The 23,169-nt window shown below is 39.3% G+C and overlaps 1 protein-coding gene across 1 annotated transcript in view; it reads left to right on the top strand.

The window, feature by feature from the left end:
* The window catches only part of CDH18 (cadherin 18), an 835,087-nt gene that overhangs the window by 780,232 nt on the left and 31,686 nt on the right, over window positions 1–23,169 (top strand). The window contains exon 9 of the mRNA XM_089674838.1: window positions 2,888–3,006. Within this exon, the coding sequence (XP_089530964.1) occupies window positions 2,888–3,006 (119 nt within the window). The remainder of the gene's footprint in view (window positions 1–2,887; window positions 3,007–23,169) is intronic.

Below are 23,169 nucleotides of genomic sequence, written 5' to 3'. Positions count from 1 at the left end.
CTGCATTTTGATATCTTTGCACACCTAACAGTGACACTTAGTATATGAATTCCAGCTTAATTGTTTTCCCCAATAACATGCAGACCAAACTATCCAGCAAAAGGGTCAGAGATAGGCATTAGGACAAGCAGCGGTTTTTTTTTTTTATACCACTTGTCTTTTAAAGGTGTAGCATACCTCTAGTCTCTAGATTATATTTTCCCCAAAGTTATTTAGTGTGTGCCAGATTTTTTTTGACAATGCGAGCCATATGGCTACAGGGCTGACTAAAAGTGCAACCTTCCACTTGTGGTGAGAATGACCAAAAAAAAAAAAAATAGCCATAGACTATTCACATAGGGGATATCATTATATTCCAAACTGGAAGTAATGTCTCAGTTTATCATCTTTAACTCTAGATATTGAAAAAGATTTCAGCAAAATTGCTGAAAATATATTGAGAAGAACAGCAAGAAGCTCTGGTTCTCTAGCTTCTAGATGTCTCAGGAGAACCAGAACATCTATTTAGTTTTTTTTTTATTATCACACTGAGCTCTTAGCACTGGGTGATTTCTGCAGGAGACTGGTTGCAATGGATGCAGAAACTTTGGGTTCAGTATGGGTGAGTATGCAGCAGAGAAAAGTTAGTGTAGGCTTTTCTAACCACTTCCCTACCTGGCACTTTTATCCCCTTCCTGCCCAGACCAATCTTTTGCTTTCAGTGCTGCCACAATTTGAATGTCAATTGCACGGTCATGTAACACTGTACCCATATGATATTTTTAGCATTTGTTTTACACAGATAGAGCTTTCTTTTGATGGTATTTATTCACCACTGGGTGTTTTATTTTTTGCTAAACAAACGAAAAAGGACTGAACATTTTGAAAAAACAGCTTTTTTTTGTTTTTATTATAACTTTTTTCTCCTTCACTGATGTGTGTTGATGAGACTTCACTGATAGGCTACATTGATGGGCACTTATAAGCTGCACTGACGAGGCTGCACTGACGAGGCTGCACTGATATGTGACACTGAAGTGCATTGATAGGTGGCACAGATTGGCAGCACTGATGGGCACAGATTGGCACTTTGATTATCCCTTCAACATAAAATGTGGAAAAATCTATTCAGTGCAGACAAAGACAGCAAAAATCTGATAAAAAAAAAAGAAAAAAAAGGGCCAAAATCACCAGGGAATCCCACTGATAGCAGATGATCCATGGTTGTTAAGGACATGGCGGCCACCCGCTCCTTAACAGTCAGGCTATTCTGAATGAAACTAACTGAATACCGAACATACAAAATTAATCCTGAAAATCAAACAGGTTCAGATAACAAAGGCATTTGAAACAAATTCTTCAATTAATGAATGCATCCGAATATGAAAAAAGACAAAATTTTCTAGCACATGAAAATGCACGTCTAATATCGTTAGTACCAGCTGGAAATAAAGAAAAAATGGTACAGCTAACTTATCTAAGAACTGGCATAATGTAACATATTACTTTTTTTGGTTTTGGGATTTGGATATGCTTAAAGTTTGTGTTAGGCTCACTTTTGTGTGGGTAAAACATTATTGATAAGGGGTAAGTTTTTGGGGTCACTTTTGGTCACTTTTTTACAGCACTGTGCATCATAAACATTTGCCTTTTTAAATATCATATTCATTCTCACCTATTTTTCCTTAACGTCATTCAGTGATGGTTGTATGGGTTTCCTGATGGTGACAGCAGTGCACCATGCCTGTGCAAAGTGCATAGGAATGACTTGTAGTCTCCACTGGATGAGCATAAGTCATGTTGAAATTGAAAAGGAACAATTGGGATACTGAGCTTTTTCTTCTTATAAAAGAAAGTACATGTTTTAGGACCTTCAGGGCAGGATTATCAGATATTATTTTAATAAAATCTTCATATTTAAAAATATTAAATCTGACTTTCGAAATCACAGCAACACTTACATGAGATTTTAGTGATATTAGTGGGTTTACATACAATTTTAGTATTAAAGTCTTGATTTAGTGGTTAGGTAAAGTGTTAGAGGTAGGGGCATTAAGTGTTAAGGGCTCACTTAAGGTGTTAAGTATATGTAGGAGAGTAATGCATTTAGGACTTGTTTTATGTGATTAGTAAGTGAGGATTAAATCTTCAGCTAGGTTTGCATCTGCATTTGCATTGGCTTGCAGGGAAAAGGTCCCTGCACCTTTTTAAAGCCACAGTTGCAGGCAAAATGCAGTGCACCCACACCTTTCCTACACCCACAAATGCACTGCATGTTTAGATGCCTGGGAATGTCATTAAGAATAAATGACAGCCTTGCGTGTCTGTAAAAGTGCAGCACATTTTGACTGCAGGTGGTTGCGGGTGTGGGAACACATTTGCAACCACCCACACTTGTATGAACCTAACCTTAGGGAATGTTTCAATGGGGGAAAGACTTTCTGAACTATGCTAAATAGTCAGCAGCAGGAACCTCACACCTAAAATAACTAGTGGCATACTCCAGCTCTAAGAAACAAATGTGACTGTAAATTCAGAACCAAGGAAATATAAGTTCATGACTACTGGCACTTTAAAGAAAGTGACTTCTTTTCTCTTTTACCAGATCCATTTACCATTTATTAAGGGGCAATATTTTTTCCCACCAATTTTTCCCACTAATTTATAGAATTGGTTTAAAGCACAATATAAAACTGTGAAGATATGATGCAAATATCAAGCTATCTTCTCAATTATTTGAATTGAGTTAAGTGATTGGCTATATTCCATGTCCTGTAAGGCCAAGCCTAAAAAAAAGCTGTTGGTTGGTTGTGAAGGGACAAATTTAAAAATACCTTATAACAATTGTAGAAATATTTTACTGTAACTGCTAGCAAATTGATAATGTATACATTACATTTTTTCACAGAAAATCCTGCCCTAATGAGCTATGTTTCAGTTGGTATCAAAGTCTTGGATGTTAATGATAATGCCCCGTATATTGGACATGAAGATATCATTGTTTGTGAAAATGCAAGACCAGGCCAGGTAACATATAAAGTTGAAAGTGTTAAAATTGTAACTTGTTTTTCATATTTGTAATATAATAAAATGATATTTGATTTGGTGTTCTCTCTGTCAGAACAAATCTGCATGCACAGAAACTGGAACCACAAGCAGATTCTTTAACAATGTTAACTAACATAAGTTGGTTGATCTACACTAGATGTACTGTATGCATGCAGTCATAAAGAATTACATTTTAGTATGTAAATGAAGTCCACAAGAAAAATCTCACTATAAATTATGATCTGTACTTTATTGAAAACATTACTCGTCTTAACAAAAAAAAAAATTAAGGAAATTTGTAGTAAAGAATGCTGCCAATTTTTACTTTTAAAAAATGCTATTTTCCTAGCTGTAGATAACATAATTTAACAAAGAAAAATGAAAGAAATTACAGAAATGAATTTTTCAACACTGGTTATTTTAAAGGACAACTGTACATTTATTACAGTAGCTCCTGAATTCTTTAATTAAACCCCTTCTGTGTGCAACCCATCCAATAAACCTTCAGTTGGATGGCTGGGGTCTGCCATGAATATTTAGCATTGTTTACAGGCAGAATTCACTCAGGGATGTGCGGGGACAGTTACAGTTGTCCTTTAATACAGAGAGGAGAGAGTGTGTTTGTGAGTGAGTGTGTGTGTGTGTAAAAAAAATGCAAATGATCAGAATGTAATTAGGGGCATTATTTTTGTAATTTTCATTTTTATATTATACCATATGTTTCACAAAATATGTATCACCATGTATCTATGGCTGCTTTTTCTGGGCATTTTTAACATATATTTTTACAATAGCAAATTGGTTTACCGTAGATTGTACTTTTAAATTATTATACACTACGTATTTATTTTTCTCTTGCCTAAAAATATATGTTATACAAGTTACTATAATAATGAATGTACATCTATACCCTTACAGTAAATGACATTGAGGTTGATGTACTAAAGACAAATAGCCTGTTCACTTTGCAAGGGAATCTTCTCCAGAACATAGTGAATGTGGTGTCATTTCAGGTTGCAAAGAATACTCAATTATGTGAAGAAAATAAAAAATAACGAAAAACTTTTGCACATGATTGGATGATGGAAGTCTGCAGAGCTTCACCTCATTCATTAGGCTCTGGGGAAAATTTCCTTACAAAACATGATTTCACTTACAAATTGAGCAGTCTGTTTGTCTTTAATAAATCAAGCTCATAGTTTCTGAACAGCAAAAGATATTGCAAAAATAACATTTACAGTTAGAGTCTTAAAAAATTCACTTAGATTGTTATTCTGCTCTTTTTATGTAACTTCTATTACAAATCCAAAAGTGTTTAGTTTCCTGTATCATAAATACATTTTGTGTTAAACAGTTTTTTTATTTTCAAACAAAGTTAGTAATGTTTATCAACTAAAAATATATATATACAATGGAAATACCACAAACTCCCCATGCTACCTGTCACATTCTGTTTACAAAATACTGGTTACTTGTTATAAAATTTAGGAAAGCCATATTTTAAATATTTTATATCTCTGAATGATATGCTGCACATAATATTTAGGCAAATTATGAAGTTATCCATTTTTTCAAAATATTTATTTTAGAACATAATCTCATTTATTCTATAATCAGAAGGAGGACTTCAGTTTTCAATACCCAAGGTTTAATGTTATCCAATGTTATCCATAGGTGATGCAGTATTCTTTCCTACAACCATGGGTTGCAGGAAAGAAAATCACTTAATTCCCTCATCAATACACTCGGTGTTGATGGAAGAATCCTTCCCAAGGAGCAATTGTGTTTTCCCAGCTTGGCGGTGCGGGTGGGGAGCTGTCCCCACCGGAAGAACACATAGATTATTGCTAACGGCTATATTCACTTCCAATATTCACATGAAAAATCCAACAAGCTGGTTGTACCCAAGTCATGCAATTGAATTGGGCCAGTCAGTCTGCTTATAAATGGTTTGAATCTCAACGGGCCCATACTGAATCAGCCAAGATTCCAACCAACTATGGCTGGCTTTACTAATTCAACTCCAGGAACTTTTTCTCCCTATCGTAGATGAGCTGCTTATACACTATGGCAGGGGTGGCTAACACATGGGAATGGCTAAAACTGTAAATCTTGTTGCAGGTAAAATATTTTACCTATTTTTGTATTTTGCTGCTTTTATGGTGTTTATCTGGTGCAAACTGTATGGCTTATGAGAAATGCATTATACATTTTTTATGGTGGAAGTGTGGGAGTAGAAATTGGGCCACATCAACATTCATAATACAAAAATCATAATAAAATATATTATTAGTCATTTAATTTGCACCTAAGCAGGTAAAATTAAATAATGATAAAAGCTTACTGTAGCACACATTGTTTAAGTCAGGAAAGTTTATCTATCGATTCATGACAGTAGCTTACATGCTAATGCTCATATGAGCATAAAAATCATCTCAACCAGATCCATATCAGTACATAATTAAGCACTTGAATTACTACAGAAAGATGGGTTTAAATATTATTAGGAAAAAAAATGTGGGGGGCTTATGTGTAAATCACTGAAATCTATTAGTAGTTGACTCTATTTGAATGGAATTTAAAATAAAGGTCTATGGAATGTAGAGTAAGTATTGAGTCACAATGTATTCTTAATAGCCATAAATCTTGTTACTGCTCAACATAGCATGTTTTTTGAATAGACTTACCAACCTAATATTGCATTGATATATTATAATACATAATCTGAGGTTGTAATAAGTAGTAATAAGAATTTAGGAAGCATAACTTTGTTTCGTCTAAAAATGTTATATGTAGGCAGCATAGCATCTCTGATGTTGAATCAGGTATTCCTAATACAAATTTACTTGGGGAAGTCCTCTAGTATTTTAAGATTATATAAGTAGAGCATGGCTTAAAATGTCAAGTCCTGAGCTACTAGCCAGGCCTTAAGAATTACTTGCCACCAACAAACACACACAAACAGAGACACCTGTACACACACACAGACACACACATACACACACAGAGACACATGTACACACACGCACACAGACACATGTACACACACACACACACACACACATACAGACACATGTATACACACACAGGTACATGCAGACACGCAGATACATGTACATACACAGAAAAACACACACACAGACACATGTACACACAGACACATGGTGTCAGTGGGGGGGGGGGAATAGTGACCCATCATTGGTGTTAGTGGGGGGGAAATAGTGCCCCATCACTGGTGTCAGTGGGGGGGAGGGGATAGTGCCCCATCATTGGTGTCAGTGGGGGGAGGAATACTGCCCCATCGTTGCTGTCAGCAGGGGGAGGAATAGTGCCCCATCGTTGGTGTCAGCGGGGGTAGGAATAGTGCCCCATTGTTGGTGTCAGTGGGGGGAAATAATGCCCCATCATTGGTGTTAGTGGGAGGAATAGTGCCCCATCATCGGTATCAGTGACACCAATGATGGGACACTATTCCTCCCACTGACACCAATGATCCTTACCTTGCTGACCCCTGCTCCAGCCTGGGCTCGCTCCCTCCCTCCCTCTCCCATCCATAGCCAGCATACCTGGCTGCAGCAGCAGCACCATCTGCATGGCACAGACACTTACCGATCAGTTGTCTTCCTTCTCCGGACGCTCTCCTCTTCACTTGCGCCGGCTGCTCCTTCACTTCTTTGATCTTTGTGCTGATGCTTGGCCAATCCTCTCCAAGCTCCGCCTCCTCGCCAGTGATTGGCCGCGTGTGTGACTTTCCTGAGCTAAAGTTCCAGTAGCCAATCATCGGCGAGGAAGCGGAGCTTGCAGAGGGAGGAACAAGCTGCCATAGGCTGTTGAGTGATCCCGGAGGTGTGGCAAGATGACAGGGGCGGCATGTCATCCCGCCCACATATCGCGATCCAGGTAAATGAAAACACCAGACTGGCTGACAACCTCCCTACCCCTCTTCCAGCAGCGCCTCGTGGACCGGATCGACATGGGACTGGGACACGGAGTCGCGGACCCAGGTAAGACACAGCAGCCCGCCCCTGTACTAAGTGTCCCTTCCATGGGAAAGAGGGGGGGTGGTGTTGCCACTGTGCGGCCCCCCCTAAAAAGTGCCACCCTAGGCAAATACGCCCCTGGGGGACACACTCGCCCCCACCATAATTTCCACTCACCATTGGCGAGCAGGCGAGAGGAAATTTCAAGGCCTGCAGTAGATAACATGTTAGCTGGAGAGCACCCACATTAACTGTCTGTGAAAGGAAAGAGTGACATGCATTAGGGAGACATCAAGGATATAAAACCATCCTCACAGCCTATTAAGACAAAATAGATACTCTCTTAATGTCTTCCCTCTTGGGTTAAGGAAAATATGTTTTTAATTACAATAAAAGTGAGCAAATATACATTTGCCATATATATACAAAATAAAATACATTATAAAGAAAATTCAGTAAAGCAGTACACAGGAGTTAGATCATTAAATCTGAACATTGCCACTCTTTTGGCCCCAGACATTTGGATGTCATTATGTACAATGTAGGACCAGCAGTTCTGCATTGTAAGTAAGGATGTTGAGGGCCCACCTACAAACTGGAGCATGGGACAGAAGAAAAGAGCATCGGCTGCCAGAGGAGCGAGGGATAAGGTTACGTTAAACACTTTTTATACTCTCCACAGCGCAAAATAAGCACACTGCATGGGTCCCTTTTATGATTTAGAAAATATAAATTCTGATTGATATCTTTAAGTTATTGTATTTTTTATTTTGTGGTGAGAGGGAAAATGTATATGTAAATTGAGGTCAGTTAAGGTTTCCTAGTTAGTGCAACCTCTATTATAAAATGTGATCTGAAGCAATATTGTTGGAATCCCTCCTTTCTCCATCTTTTTGCATAGAATAGAAAATATGACTTACATTTTCATTCAAAAACTGCCCATTACAAACTGTTATGCTCGCAAAATATACTTAGAAATACAAATACACACACACTCAAACTAAAAAAAAATGTTAAAGCATCCCAAAATTGTAGTACACAATAAAAAATACAAGAAACCCTTACCAATGACTTGCCACCTAGTTTTAATAGTTAAATTGGATGTATAATCAAAACTTTTTTGTTTAGTTTTAGATAAAATATTGAAGATAAAAATCCTATCACAACAGATGTAAGCTAAAGTGAGAGAAAAACTCTGCAAAGTGAGAAGCATTCCAGTGTTAGATAGTTGTCAGTAGAGCAAGTGTTACCATTGGAAATTTCCCCTCACCTCTTCCAATGCCAATGGTAAAATGTAGGATTTATTTCAGTGATGGGCATCACCAGGAGGGGGAGACTAAGTAATGCTAGAGACTCTGGTGCAGCTGTACATGGTAGCCAATCACCTTCTAACTTCAGCTTGTTTAATTAAGCTTTGACACTAAAACCTGGAAACTGGTTTCTGTGAAGATCTGCACCAGATTTTGCATGCTCCAGTTTTAGTAAATCAATCCCAAAGAGAAGATGAGTCCACCTGATCATGACCAGGGCAGAATACTAACCTGCCAGAGGTTTTAGCCCCTCCCTATTCTATCCAAAACATAAAAACAAAGTATCTTGTTCCTTATTTCAGTTTCCATAACTATCCTCTTTCTTAGTTTATGTTTGTTTTTATTTTCTATTCTAAACTCTTTTTATAGCCTTATGGATATGTCTTCACATTTTTTTCCTCTTTTCTTTTTTAAATATGAAAGTCTGTAATCTAGTCATACAGGTAGGAGCTGTTGCCATACATTCTCTTTGCTCATTTGTTCACTGATACATCATCATACCTGTGGGCAGGGGCGGACTGACAACTCATGGGGCCCCCCGGCAATAGGGGATCATGAGGCCCCTGTGTCCTTGCCCAAACTCAAAAAAGCCTATAAAAAGGTACCAGGGGCATCTCGTGGGGCCCCCTACTGACCCCGGGCCCTCAGGCAGTGCCCAAGTTTCCAAACGGTCAGTCCTCCCCTGCCTGTGGGATGCCCAGTTTCTGTAGCAGTCTTTATGGATTTAAAATGTTAGTTTTTGACTAAAAAATCTTCAGTAGAAAGCATTAAGGAGTTTAAATTGCTGAAATCCAGTTTTCCAATCCAGAAAAATCCCACTTACCCGAGGGAAGAAAAATGACAGGTCTTTGTTAGGATCATCTCAGCTCGAAGGTGCAGGGGGGGGAGTGTGGAAGCAACTGCAAAATCTAATAGCATAAGCAGTAAAATAGTGTATTTCCAAACAAAGGGGACATATGATGGGATCATAAAGGAAGATAAAAGTCAAATAAATAAAAAAGATTTGAGCTAGAACAATTAGATCCTAGATGTAAAAAAAAAAGAAAAAAAAGGTAACCAATTAAATAATCAGTTATTTTTAAAAACAGCTAAAAGCAGCATGGGTAAGACCACAGTAGCAACAGAGCTAAAAAGAAATTGGAAAGAGATTAATGAAAAATATGAGATCGTAAGGATAGCACTGCTTCCATTGCTGCTTGTTATGAAAAATCTAAATTATCCTTTCTTTTTGCATCTTGGCTCTTTCCCTTGCTGGTAATATGCCATATTACAAATTCATCCAGGCTTTACTCACAGGTGACATTGCATTAAATGCGTGCATTCAGTTATAAGAAACATTCGGATTCCTGTATACTGTATACTGTATACTGTATTTGTTATGTACTAAGTAAAAGTATGGCTGTGTCAGATATATTCATCCCTAGTGACTGCATTTTAAATTTAAATTAAAGAGGTTTATCACTTAATTAGAGCTGATAATACGATGCTTACAAGCTGACCTAACAGTCACCTCTGGCAATAAATGTGAATGTCTGTAAATGTTGTCATTGTTAATTTTATCATCATGATCTTGCAATACAAATTCTCAAGTCATGTACAGGTAAATGACCTTCAGAATACATGAATAATTGGTATTATGAAAAAATGACCACAAACAACTTAATTTCACAATTTTGTTGTGTCCTCTTGTACCTGTAATATTGAATTGCTACATTCACCTGCTTATCCTTACTTGGCAGGATTTTCTCAATGTCAACCCCAAAAATTATATTCTTAGTGAAGTGGTTTTCTTATATTTAAATGTAGAAGGGCTTAAATTCCCCTTTATAGTTTAAAGATACAGTCTAGTCAAAACTTAAAGTTAATCTTTGGGATCAATACAGGAATAACAAGTTGAGTTTTTTTTACAAATAAGGCCAGTCCCCCTCCCTACCTCCCTTACTACAGTAAACTCTTTTCAAAATCAGACGCAAGGAAAACACAATATTAACCAATGGAATAGGGATTTAAAATATACAAATCCTAAATCAAGAAATGCAATCTCCATTAACACTATACAAATTTGCAATGATCACGATAAATCTTTATTATGCTTATACAGATATTTAAAATCAATTAAAATCACAAACTAGACTGCCATTCCATGATTATATAGAAAACACAGGGGTTGATTTACTAAAGGTAAATAGGCTGTGCCAGGGACGTAGATAAGGGGGGGGTTAGGGGTCCCCCCCTCGCAGAGCCTCCTACCAAAATGTCCAGTCAGTGTCCCTCCTGCCATGCTGCTCAGCCTCAGCAACAGTGCAGCAGAAGCAGTGAGAGCTGCAGTGATCTGTCAGCTAAAGAGCTGTTGATAAGATGCAATCCAAAAGACAAACAAATGTAACCAGCGCTCAAATCTTCATGCAGACTAGGAAATTGAAAATGCCAAACAGAGAGGTGCTGCCCTTCAAAGATCGGGAAATCTGAATACTGGTGAACAAAAACAGACAAGGGCGCACTCTCATCGTGCATTACCGTGGAGATCCACATATTTATTAAATTAAATAGATATTTACTCACAAACCAACGAGAATTAAAAGCAGAAAGAGTGGTCCGCAATAACAGCGGATGCAATGCTGTGCCCTTGATATGGATAAGCTGACGCGTTTCGGGAGATGAACTCCCTTCCTCAGAGCTCTGAGCTTATCCATATCAAGGGCACAGCATTGCATCCGCTGTTATTGCGGACCACTCTTTCTGCTTTTAATTCCCATTGGTTTGTGAATATATATCTATTTCATTTAATAAATACGTGGATCTCCACGGTAATGCACGATGAGAGTGCGCCCTTGGCTGCTGTTAAGATGTTACAGGGCCCAGAGACCTGAAACTCTAGCTCCAGGCATCTACCCACCATCTCCTGTGCGGTGCTCGGATTGCAGTGCACACAAACACCGGCAACTGGCAGTGCACAACCGAAGGTTCTCCGACTCCTTCTCAGCTCTGTGTCTTAAAACACAGCCGAATGGAGCCTGAGAATGCAAACGTTTTCCAGTCTCTGTGCTGCACTGAATCTGAGGTCTGGTAAGTGGAGAGACATAGAACTTCTGTTTGGGGGAAGGAGGGGGTGAAAATTGCAGCTCGGGGAGTTTCTTTTAGAGAAGGGATTAGGAAAGTGGTGGTTTTGCTTTTGAGGAAGAGGGGAGTTTCTTGTGGGAAAGTTTACAGGGGGTTGGCTAAGAGCAGGGAGTTTCTTGTGGGAAAGTTTACAGGGGGTTGGCTAAGAGCAGGGAGTTTCTTGTGGGAAAGTTTACAGGGGGTTGGCTAAGAGCAGGGAGTTTCTTGTGGGAAAGTTTACAGGGAGTTGGCTAAGAGCAGGGAGTTTCTTGTGGGAAGGTTTACAGGGTGCTGGCTAAGAGCAGGCAGTTTCTTGTGGAAAAGTTTACAGGGGGTTGGCTAAGAGCAGGGAGCTTCTTGTGAGAAAGTTTACAGTGGGTTGGCTAAGAGCAGGGAGTTTCTTGTGGGAAAGTTTACAGTGGGTTGGCTAAGAGCAGGGGGTTTCTTGTGGGAAAGTTTACAGGGGGTTGGCTAAGAGCAGGGGGTTTCTTGTGGGAAAGTTTACAGGGGGTTGGCTAAGAGCAGGGAGTTTCTTGTGGGAAAGTTTACAGGGGGTTGGCTAAGAGCAGGAACTTGCTTCTGGAAGGAGAGTTTACTTGAATGAAGGGATATTTCTTCAGGATTAGGAATTGTTGGGGTGGGGCGGGGTTTCTTAGGAGGGAGAGAGGGAATGTTTTTCCTTTTATGGGATGCTTGGAGGGGCATATTTTTGTTTTTAGGGGGTTGCTGGAAGGAATGGGAAGCTTTATGCAAACATTTTTACCTAGCGTAGTGAGGATTTTTAATGGCAGTCCCAGCCAATGATTCATGGCTAGGACCTGCTGGTCAGCTGTGTCCTGTCACAGCCCAGAGCTCTGTGTTGAAAATCAACATAGAGCTCTGTACAGAGGGAACAATCTCTCTGTTTCTCATCCCAGAAACTAAGAGATCATTAGTAAAAAAACAGCACACTTTGCATATATTACACATAGTTAGGCACACATTTAACCCCTTACTCTCCCTTGATGTTAACCCCTTCCCAGCCAGTGTCATTAATACAGTGACAGTGTATAGTATTATTACTGATCACAGTATTAATGTCACTGGAGATGCCAGTGGCAGTTAGTTCCCCCAGCGTCAGTTAGTGTCAGGTTGCCTCTGCAGTATCACAGTCCCATTATAAATTGCTGATTGCCGCCATTAGTAGTATAAAAAATACAAATTCCACTATACACTATATTGCCACAAGTATTGGGACACCCCTTCAAATCATTGGATTCAGGTTTTCAAATCCCCTCCATGGCCACAGGTATATAAATCAAGCAGCTAGGCATGCAGACTGCTTCTACAAACATTTGTTAAAGAATGGGGCAAGAGTTCAATGAATTTAAGCATGCTACTGTGATAGGTTGCCACCTGTGCAATAAGTCCATCCATGACATTTCCTAAATTTACTGAATATTCCACTCTCAACTGTTAGTGGTATTATGACAAAGTGGAAGCAACTGGGAGCAACAGTAAGTCAGCCATGAAGTGGTAGACCTCGTAAAATGACAGAGGAGGTCAGCGCATGCTGTGTGCAGAAGTCACCAACTGTCTGCAGAGCCTGTCTAAAGACCTCCAAGCAACATGTGGCCTTCAGATTATCACAACAACAGTGCTTAGAGAGCTTCATGGAATGTGTTTCCATGGACGAGCAGTGCAATGCAAAGCATCGGATGCAGTGGTGTAAAGCACACCGCCACTGGACTCTAGAGCAGTGGAGACGTGTTCTCTGGAGTGACCAATTACGGTGGACGTGTCTAGATTTGGCGGTTGCCTGGAGAACAGTACTTGCCTGACTGCATTGTGCCAAATGTAAAGTTTGATGGAGGGGGGATTATGGTGTGGGGTTGTTTTTCAGGGGTTGGGCTTGGCCCCTTAGTTCCAGTGAAGGGAACTCTGAGGACATGGATGAGCGAGTTTAGGGTGGAGGAACTTGACTGGCCTGCAATCCTGACCTCAACCCTATAAAACACCTTTGGGATGAATTAGGTCTTCTCTTCCGACATCAGTGCCTGACCTCACAACTGTGCTTCTGGAAGAATGGTCAAACATTCCCATAGACACCCTCCTAAACCTTGTGGACAGCTTTCCCAGAAGAGTTGAAGCTGTTATGCAAAGGGTGAGCAAACTCAATATTGAACCCTACGGACTAAGACTGGGATGCCACTAAAGTTCATGTGCATGTAAAGGCAGGCGCCCCAATACTTTTGGCAATATAGTGTATACACCATAGTTTGTAGACGCTATAACATTAATGGAAACCATTCAAAACACACCTCATTGAGATTTGTTTTTAATCAAAAACAAGTACCAGAATATATTTTGCCAAAAAATATATGAAGAAATTTATTTTTTTATTTTTTTTTCTATGAGATAAAAATTTTTTCATTAATATTGCAAAAAATAAGAAACCCAGTGGTGATCAAAAAACTCCAAAAGAAAGTTCTATTTTTGTGAAAAAGGATATAAATTTTGTTTGGGTACAGCTTTGCATGACCACGCAATTGTCAGTTAAAGTAACAGAGTGCTGAATAGCAAAAAATGGCCTGGTCATGAAGGGGGTAAATCTTCTGAAGGGCAAGTGGTTAGTTAAGCCTGACCTCTGTATTCTACATGTATTCTACATGGTTGGCTGTACATAGCATACTCCTGATCACTGGACCATGTATACTGGGCTGTACTCTAAAGGCAAATTCCATCTTTAGCAAACATGTAAGAAATGCATTCACTTTTAATAAAAAATGAAATGCCCTATGCAATGCTTCGGTTGCACAGTAAGTACAGTAAGGTTGCCTATTATCCATTCCTAATACGCCACCTTAGCAAGTGCTAAGGTTACCACCTCATCCCTTTAAAACCGAACACATATAATTTAAACAGTTTTTGCAGCTCCCTTGCACCTTCTGCTTAATCGTTCCTGATCCTAGATTGCCTCTTCTCTGCTACAGGTAGCTTCCCATCATATTTCTTATTTGGGTATCAAGATAAGGAGGGACCCAGCATCCCAGTTTGTCTCAACTTTCCCCCAGTCTTTGAGAAGATCATTTGTGAATTAGAGAATTTGACCTCTCTCCCCCTTTCATTCTTTGGTAGATGCCATCTTTTTAAAATGGTGTATTTTGCAAGGCTCTTATATCCTCTGCAAACGCTGCCCTTATTACTGAAGCATAATAATATTCAAATGTTGCACAAATCACTGATAACATTTTGGTGGCTTGCCCTCCGCAAGCTATATCTACCGAAGTGTTACTGGGGAATTGGTCTACCCAATATCCGTCTATATAATCTGGCCTGTCTCCTTAGGCAAGGGCTGGACTGGCTGACTCGTAAATCTATGTACTCCAATTACATGCTGGAAGCAGCTCTGGCCTAGCCCTTTAATTTGCCGCTTAAACCGCTACCCTCTCATTTAAAACTAAATTCGCTCATCCGTGACACGGTGATAGCCTGGCAGAAAATATGCAAGTTGACTGGTGTTTCTCCCACCATCTCTACTTGGAAATCCACAGTTCTCTCTGGGTATGACCCATGAAGCCTTCGTTTCTTGGTCTTCCAAGAGGCTCAAGGATGTTGCCTCTTTATGGGATCCCAGATCTGGAACTCTTCGCTTCTTCACGGAGGTCTCCAAATGGTTTTGCCTACCCTCTCACCATATGTTTTACTATCTGCAGTTGGCTAATTTCCTTAGATCACAGCTTAAGGGAGGAGGGGTGGACCTCACTCGCCCATTGCTTTATAATGCAATAAAACAAAATCAGTACTCTTATCTCCTCCTTGTATCCACAACTTCTATGACACAACTCATCAACGGTCAGTGGCTTTTTATTTAAGGGCTGGTCCAAGGACATCCCGGGGTTGGATGATTCTACTATAATTTCGGGGGTTACAACACGGTGCGTAAATATATTATTAATGAATAATGGAGAGAGACCCGATTTAAACTTATCCATAGGGCATTCATACCGGCTTTGATGGACATCTAATCCCTGCCGTCTGCTGTCTGTTCTTGGTGTGGGGTTCCTAGGCCCACCCTCTTCCATTGGTTCTGGCTGTGTCACCTATTCAGGCTTATTGGACTCGCGTTATACAATATATATTTGGAATCACCAAAACGCACATTCCTCATGATCCGCTATTCTGTTTATTTAGTGTCGCTATGACCATGGCCACTGCTGCACCCAGCACTGCTCAGACTTGGTCTTTACTCCCGTGGATTCACTTGTGTTTATTATCTGCCAGGAGAGTGTTACTGAGGGCCTGGCTCTCCCCGCACAATCCAACCCTAGTGTCTGTTAAGAAAGATCTGAAATCTCTTGGAAAAATTGAATACTCTCGTTCAGAATTTTGGTCTCACCAAACGATTTTTCACACACTGGAGTGCATTTATAGAACATACTTTTTCACAGCATGAAATAAGACACCTTATGACCACTTTTCAGTTTACTGCTTGATATGCTAAGTCCGATCTGGCAAACACTTTAAGTAAACTGAAAATTCCTGATTCCCCTCTTGTTGTGGGGAACAACCCCCCTCATCCCAAGGGGATACTCATTATGCCTATCTGGTAATCATGGGGAGAAAATAGTTTTGAAATTCCTTTCTTTCCCATGAGATCTATCAAGTCCCAACGTTATAGCTATGAACAAACCTAACTGAATCTGCTATGCCTTTGCAAATGATGAGTCTGCTTCTGTTATACTGAGCCTGACAGGTGCTAATTTCGGACGGAAATGAGGTGTTCCAGTCTCAAATTCGGCCTTCTCTTATGTGTTTCTGTATATGATATATATCACGCTGAGGCCGTGAGTCTCTGTGCAAGAATGGCATGGCAGGCAACTTTCCACCAGCATTTTTGCTCTGTTTTTTGTTTTTTTTTCTCTGCTTTTATTATTTTCTTCAGGTTATAAGACAGATTCTCCTTTGATGTTCTATCTTTCAGATTGCAAAATATTCTTGCTGTAATGAACACGATTTCTGCTGTCAATATGTTCTGATTTCCCGCTTGTTTTCTGTCAGAACTTGTCTTTTTCTTACCCTGTGAAATTGTTAAAACATGAATAAAGATAACTTTAAAAAAAAAAACAGAAAACAACAGGTGCACTAGATGGGCAACAATGAGATGGCCCCCAAAACAGGAACGGCTTTACAGGAGGAGGCCACTAACTTTTTCTTCCCTACACATCTTTTCTGACTGTTTTTCACTAGGTTTGCATTTGGATAGGGTCAGGGTCACTATTGGTAGCATGAGGCGATACCTGGACTCTACAGAGGTTGCACAGGTAGTCCAACTCCTTCAGAATAGCACATCAGTACATGCCATTGCCAGAAGGTTTGCTGCGTCTTCCAGCACTTTCTCAAGAGCACGGAGGAGATTCCAGGAGACAGACAGTTACTCTAGGAGAGCTGGCCAGGGCCGTAGTAGGTCCTTAACCCATCAGCAAGACTGGTATCTGCTGCTTTGTGCAAAGAGAAACAGGATGAGCACTGCCAGAGCCCTACAAAATGACCTCCAACAGGCCACTGGTGTGAATGTCTCTGACCAAACAATCAGAAACAGACTTCATGAGGGTGGCCTGAGGGCTCGACATCCTCTAGTGGGCACTGTGATCAGTGTCCAGCACGATAGATCTTGATTGGCAATTGCCATTGAACACCAGAATTTGTCAGGTCTGCCACTGGTGCCCTATTCTTTTCACAGAGGAGAGAAGGTTCACCCAGAGAACATGTGAAAGACATGAAAGGGTCTGGAGAAGCTGTGGAGTATGTTATGCTGCCTGTAACACCGTTCAGCATGACCATTTTGGTGGTGGGTCAGTGATGGTCTGGGGAGGCATATCCATGGAGGGACACACAGACCTCTACAGGCTAGACAGTGGCACCCTGACTGCCATTAGGTATTGGGATGAAATCTTTGGACCCATTATCAGACCCTATGCTGCTGCTCCAGTGGGTCCTGGGTTCTCCTGGTGCACAACAATGCCTGGTCTCATGTGGTGAGAGTATGCAGGCAGTTCCTGGAGGATGAAGGAATTGATACCATTGAATGGCCCCCTAAATCCGATAGAACACCTCTGGGATATTATGCTTTGGTCCATCCAACGCCGCCAGGTTGCACCTCAGACTGTCCAGGAGCTCAGTGATGCCCCGGTCCAGGTTTGGGAGGAAATACCTCAGGACACCATCCATTGTCTCATTAGGAGCGTGCCCCGACATTGTCAGGCATGTATACAAGCACATGGGGGCCATACAAAATACTGAGTACCATTTTGAGTTTCTGCAATGAAATTTCAGCAAAATGGACTAGCCTGCTGCATCCTTTTTTCACTTTGATTTTCAGTGTATCTTTGAATTTAGTCCTCTGTATGCTGATCATTTTCATTTTCAGCAAACAATGGGGCATCCTTACGTTTCTAATACATTACCAGGTCCGTATCAGTATAGATATCCAGCATGATATTTTTCACATTGAGATCTAATGTGTTTTCAAAGTGTCTTTTTAAGTTTTGGGGGGCAGTGTATAATAAGAATCTTGGAAGGATGGTCAGCTACTGTAAATATTAAGAAATGAGTGTAACTATGTATATCGAGTATATGATAATCACTAACCGGCACAAACAAAGCATATGGTGTACAAACATGTAACATGCGGATCAATTATAGTGAAATTCCAGGCACTTACTGGAATTTCACCAAAAATCCTCTCAGGACCTGATGGTCTGGGTCATTGAAGCCATATCCCATGACCTACCAACAGCAGAACATTTTAAACGTCTCTGCGAAAGAGAGACATTTTGGATCTATACCTTGGACAATTTGGCCCCTGGTGGGCTGAATGAGGAACCTGAAGTCAGTACGATTCTCTAAATATTTTATGGATGTGTCTCCTTGACATTGCCTCCATTGTTCTCCTCTTTTTTGGGAGTCAAGATGACAGTCTTTTAGTGGTGTTGTATGGGGCATTCCACCGCCCCTCTTGTCTGTCTCTGGGCACTATAATTGATCCACAAGTTATGTGTTTGTACACCATATGCTTTGTTTTTGTGCCGGCTAGTGATTATTATGTACTCTATGATTACACCTACTCACTTGATAACTCTAGTGCTTCAGCTTATACATAGTTACTAGAGATGAGCGAATTATTCAAAAATTCAATTCGGCTGATTCGCCGAATTTGCGGGAGAAATTCGATTCGATGCAAATTTATTCGCCGCGAATTTAACTTATTAAAAGGGTTTCTAGGCTTCAGAGAGCCTTTATATTAGTGCAGAACACTGTACCTTTAATTTAAATGCCCTTGGAGTCTGCTGGGGAAGAGAAATAATACTGTCAGTCAGTATGACATGCAGATGAGTGCCGTCGATCTTAGAATCACCGCACACTTCACTCATTTGGGCAGTCACGGGGCACGACGACGACGAAGAAGAAGAAGAAGAATGAAAAGAAGAAGAAGAATGAAAAGAAGAAGAAGAAGAATGAAAAGAAGAAGAAGAATGAAAAGAAGAATGAAAAGAAGAAGAAGAATGAAAAGAAGAAGAATGAAAAGAAGAAGAATGAAAAGAAGAATGAGAAGAAGAATGAAAAGAAGAATGAGAAGAAGAATGAGAAGAAGAATGAAAAGAAGAATGAAAAGAAGAAGAATGAAAAGAAGAAGAATGAAAAGAAGAAGAAGAAGAATGAAAAGAACAATGAAGAGAAGAAGAAGAAGAATGAAAAGAAGAATGAAAAGAAGAAGAAGAAGAATGAAAAGAAGAAGAAGAAGAATGAAAAGAAGAAGAATGAAAAGAAGAATGAAAAGAAGAAGAATGAAAAGAAGAATGAGAAGAAGAAGAAGAATGAAAAGAAGAAGAAGAATGAAAAGAAGAATGAAAAGAAGAAGAGGAATGAAAAGAAGAAGAGGAATGAAAAGAAGAAGAATGAAAAGAAGAAGAAGAAGAATGAAAAGAAGAAGGAGAAGAAGAATGAAAAGAAGAATGAAAAGAAGAAGAAGAAGAAGAATGAAAATAAGAAGAATGAAAAGAAGAATGAAAAGAAGAAGAAGAAGAATGAAAAGAAGCAGAATGAAAAGAAGAATGAAAAGAAGAAGAAGAATGAAAAGAAGAAGAAGAATGAAAAGAAGAATGAAAAGAAGAATGAAAAGAAGAAGAAGAATGAAAAGAAGAATGAAAAGAAGAAGAATAATGAAAAGAAGAATGAGAAGAATGAAAAGAAGAATGAAAAGAAGAAGAATGAAAAGAAGAAGAAGAAGTATGAAAAGAAGAAGAAGAATGAAAAGAAGAAGAAGAAGAAGAATGAAAAGAAGAATGAAAAGAAGAAGAAGAATGAAAAGAAGAAGAAGAAGAATGAAAAGAAGAAGAAGAAGAATGAAAAGTAGAATGAAAAGAAGAAGAAGAAGAATGAAAAGAAGAAGAAGAATGAAAAGAAGAATGAAAAGAAGAAGAAGAAGAATGAAAAGAAGAAGAAGAAGAATGAAAAGAAGAAGAAGAAGAATGAAAAGAAGAATGAAAAGAAGAAGAAGAAGAATGAAAAGAAGAAGAAGAATGAAAAGAAGAAGAATTCCACTACAGCAAAAAGTGTATCTGCAGAGAGCTCCGCTATTTCTGACAGTTCTCTGACAGTTCCTTCACATTTACAGCGGTTGAAACATTGTATCTATTTATTTCCGAATAAAAACATCTGTATCCTAAATGGAAACAAATAGATACAATGTTTCAACCGCTGTAAATGAACTGTCAGAACTGTCAGAGAACTGTCAGAAATAGCGGAGCTCTCTGCAGTGACACTTTTGCCGGCTGATCGGGGAAAATTTGATTCGTGCATCCGAAGTTTGCTAAAATTCGGATTCGATGCGAATCGAATTTTTCCTAATATTCGAAACGAATTCCACTTCGCCAAGTTCGATTCGCTCATCTCTAATAGTTACACCCATTTCCTAATATGTAGCTGGCCATCCTTCCAAGATTATTATAATCATCTAGAAATTGTGTATACACATTTTCAATAATATGGAATCACCTGTTTATGTACAAACATTTATATTTTTACATATCTATTTATTCATACAGGACCCTTATGGTCTTTATGTTTGTAGTGCATAGTGAAATACATGCCTAATTTGCATAATTTCCCCTTAATATCCTCCTTATATGTTTATTGTATTTTATTTCTTGTATTTTAATTTAAGAGCGCTTAGTCTAATTAGTTTAAGAGAGGGAGGCTTGATATGTTTTTTGTACTAACCTATGATGACATTTGGGTCTCTCCATGAGTTGTCTGGGCCCTGTAGTCCACCACTATCATTTGCCAAAATACACTCTCTCTATCGCCTGATGGAGTATGCGTGTTCTGAATGCATGCCACGCCTACTGCTGCTGTTCCTGGAGCTGAAATCACTCCCTCCTGCCCTGAGGATGCACACCAACCAGGATGTAGTGGGAACCGCCAGCACATCCAAGGACAGTGCTTTGGAGACTTGCCTGCAGCAAGACCAGCTAGGAGTTGCTTAGCAGTTGACACCAGTTTGACAAGTGCTCATTTGACTATTACTATTGAGACTTGCCAATTTTGTGGAAATAAATTATTTTTTTGAATTGCTGCACTTAGTGCTGCTTCTCTCTCTTTTATGGTTCACACAGAGTCTCTTCTAGCTCTTTTTGAATTGGCTGCCACTGAGTCGAGTATTTTTGGATTATCCCTTAACCACTTTTGGACTTTAAGGACTTTAATTGTGTGGTTAATATACTAGCCATCACAGTATACATCTGTTTTTTTTCTTCTTAGTGCACCAAATATTTCACTTGTTCAAGGCTGGAGACCTTACAAATCTTGACTCTACCCCCAGCTTGTATATTAAAGCATATATAAACCACAAAACACCATCAGGTGAAAATAAAGAAAAAAGCCCCCCTAAAAAAATTATGATGACAAAACATTTAAGGATTGATAACATTGCAACATAATATATTTTTGCTTTTGGGTTTAGGTAAGTTTTGACAGTGCAGGGAGAAACAACACATCTCTCTGTCACCTTGCTCTTTCCTACCAGCCAACTTCTTCGTAGGGCATGGGAACTGCAGCACACCTTGTGCTGTTACTACCTCTCCCTGTCTGAGTCCTGTTGTACAGGAGGAATAACATGTATTTACACTGCTTATATATAAAACAAATGTATAAATGAATACAAAGCTGCATTAATTTATGTTTTGTCTGCTTAGAGTTCATCATTTTCTTTACGTAAACTAACTTTACGTAAATTTGCATATGTATTCATATGGAGATTTTTAAATGCATGTAGCGTTTATCTCAATGTAAAATGTTAAAATATCAGCAGTAACAGTCTTTGGCTCTTTTTCTCAATTTAAGCCAGTAAATAAAATATTCCAATAAAATTCTATGTGAGCTTAATAATTATCACCCTGGCTTGAATTTCATGTAAAATAATCTTCCTCTAAGAAAATCCAGGATCAAGTAGTAAGTGGTCTATAAAGTTTGCTAGCTGTAGAGGTAATGTTTAAAGCATACCACTAACATACATTAGTTGAATGAAAAGTAATGCCTCCATGTCTATTACTTATGACTGGAAGGGAATATGTTAATAAATTAAACACAGAAATAATTCTTAGAAATATGTTAATTCATTTTCTACATAGTCGCCAGATAACTGTATATATCATGCCTATAATAAAAAAGTTTTTGCTTGTTATTGTAGAAGTCCGCACTCCAACAATGTCCTGACAGAATTCTCAATGTTTTTATTGGCTAGGTAATGATGTCCATGAAGGTCTTCCAACTTAGAAAAAAGATGGAAGTTTCATGTTGCCAAGTCTCAACAGTATGGTGAATGCCGTAGGGTAGTGTGATTTAGCCCCTTGATTCTTTCCTTAATAGCATGGCTCCTGGAAATTCAATTTTCTCAGCTTACATCTTAGATGTCAACCATCTCACACAAATCTATCAACACTCAATACTAAAGAATAGAAGTAATTGTACTTTTAATATGCCTGTTTTGTCAAAAACGTCTCCTTAGGTACTCTGCAGATTGTCCTTTACCAGTCTATAACACACTCCCTTTGAATTCCAATAAATAGTGTTGCGGGTTGACACCTTTGTTTGCCATAAAAGTAAAGCCTCATTCACACCATGACTTGAATTTCTCTGCATGCATTTTGCAAGAGCACAAAAAACCCCAATTGTTCTCTACATGCCCTGTTCACACCACAACACTAGTATCCCCTGCAGATTTTTTTTTATGCAGGAATCTATAACATGTATAAGGGTTTGTTCACACCACATGCAGAGACTTTCAGTTTTCTACACAAGAAATGTACAGGTCTCTGCAAAACACAGAGAAAACAGTTGTTTCCTATTTGTCTCCATCACACCAAAATGCAGGTGTGATATCTGTGCGAAGCTGTGGCGGATTGTGCAGCATGTCTGCACTTTTCCTCATAGCTCCACGCTGGAATGCAGGTAAAATGAACAGCACAGCTCTATATTCACCCTGTGGAACAGGAACTGGGAGGGAAAGCTGAGCAGTGCTTTGTGTCTGTACTGCGATCCTTCTGTCAGATGCTGTTTGGAAGCATACAGCTGCTCCGGTTTGTAATGGAGAAAGGGGGGATGTTGCTGAAACTGATGGTGAGGGACAGATGAGGGGTCACTGATGACAGGGGATACATGAGAGGTCAATGATGATGGAGGATACATAAGGGGTCACTGATGATGGGGGACAG

This window comes from Staurois parvus, unplaced genomic scaffold (genome assembly GCF_062004578.1).
Source record: "Staurois parvus isolate SC_StPar_1 unplaced genomic scaffold, SC_StPar_1.0 ptg000153l, whole genome shotgun sequence".
In the NCBI taxonomy this organism is placed as follows: Eukaryota; Metazoa; Chordata; class Amphibia; order Anura; family Ranidae; genus Staurois; species Staurois parvus.
The sequence above is the reverse complement of the archived record's forward strand: the minus strand, read 5'-3'. Positions and strand labels throughout refer to the sequence as shown.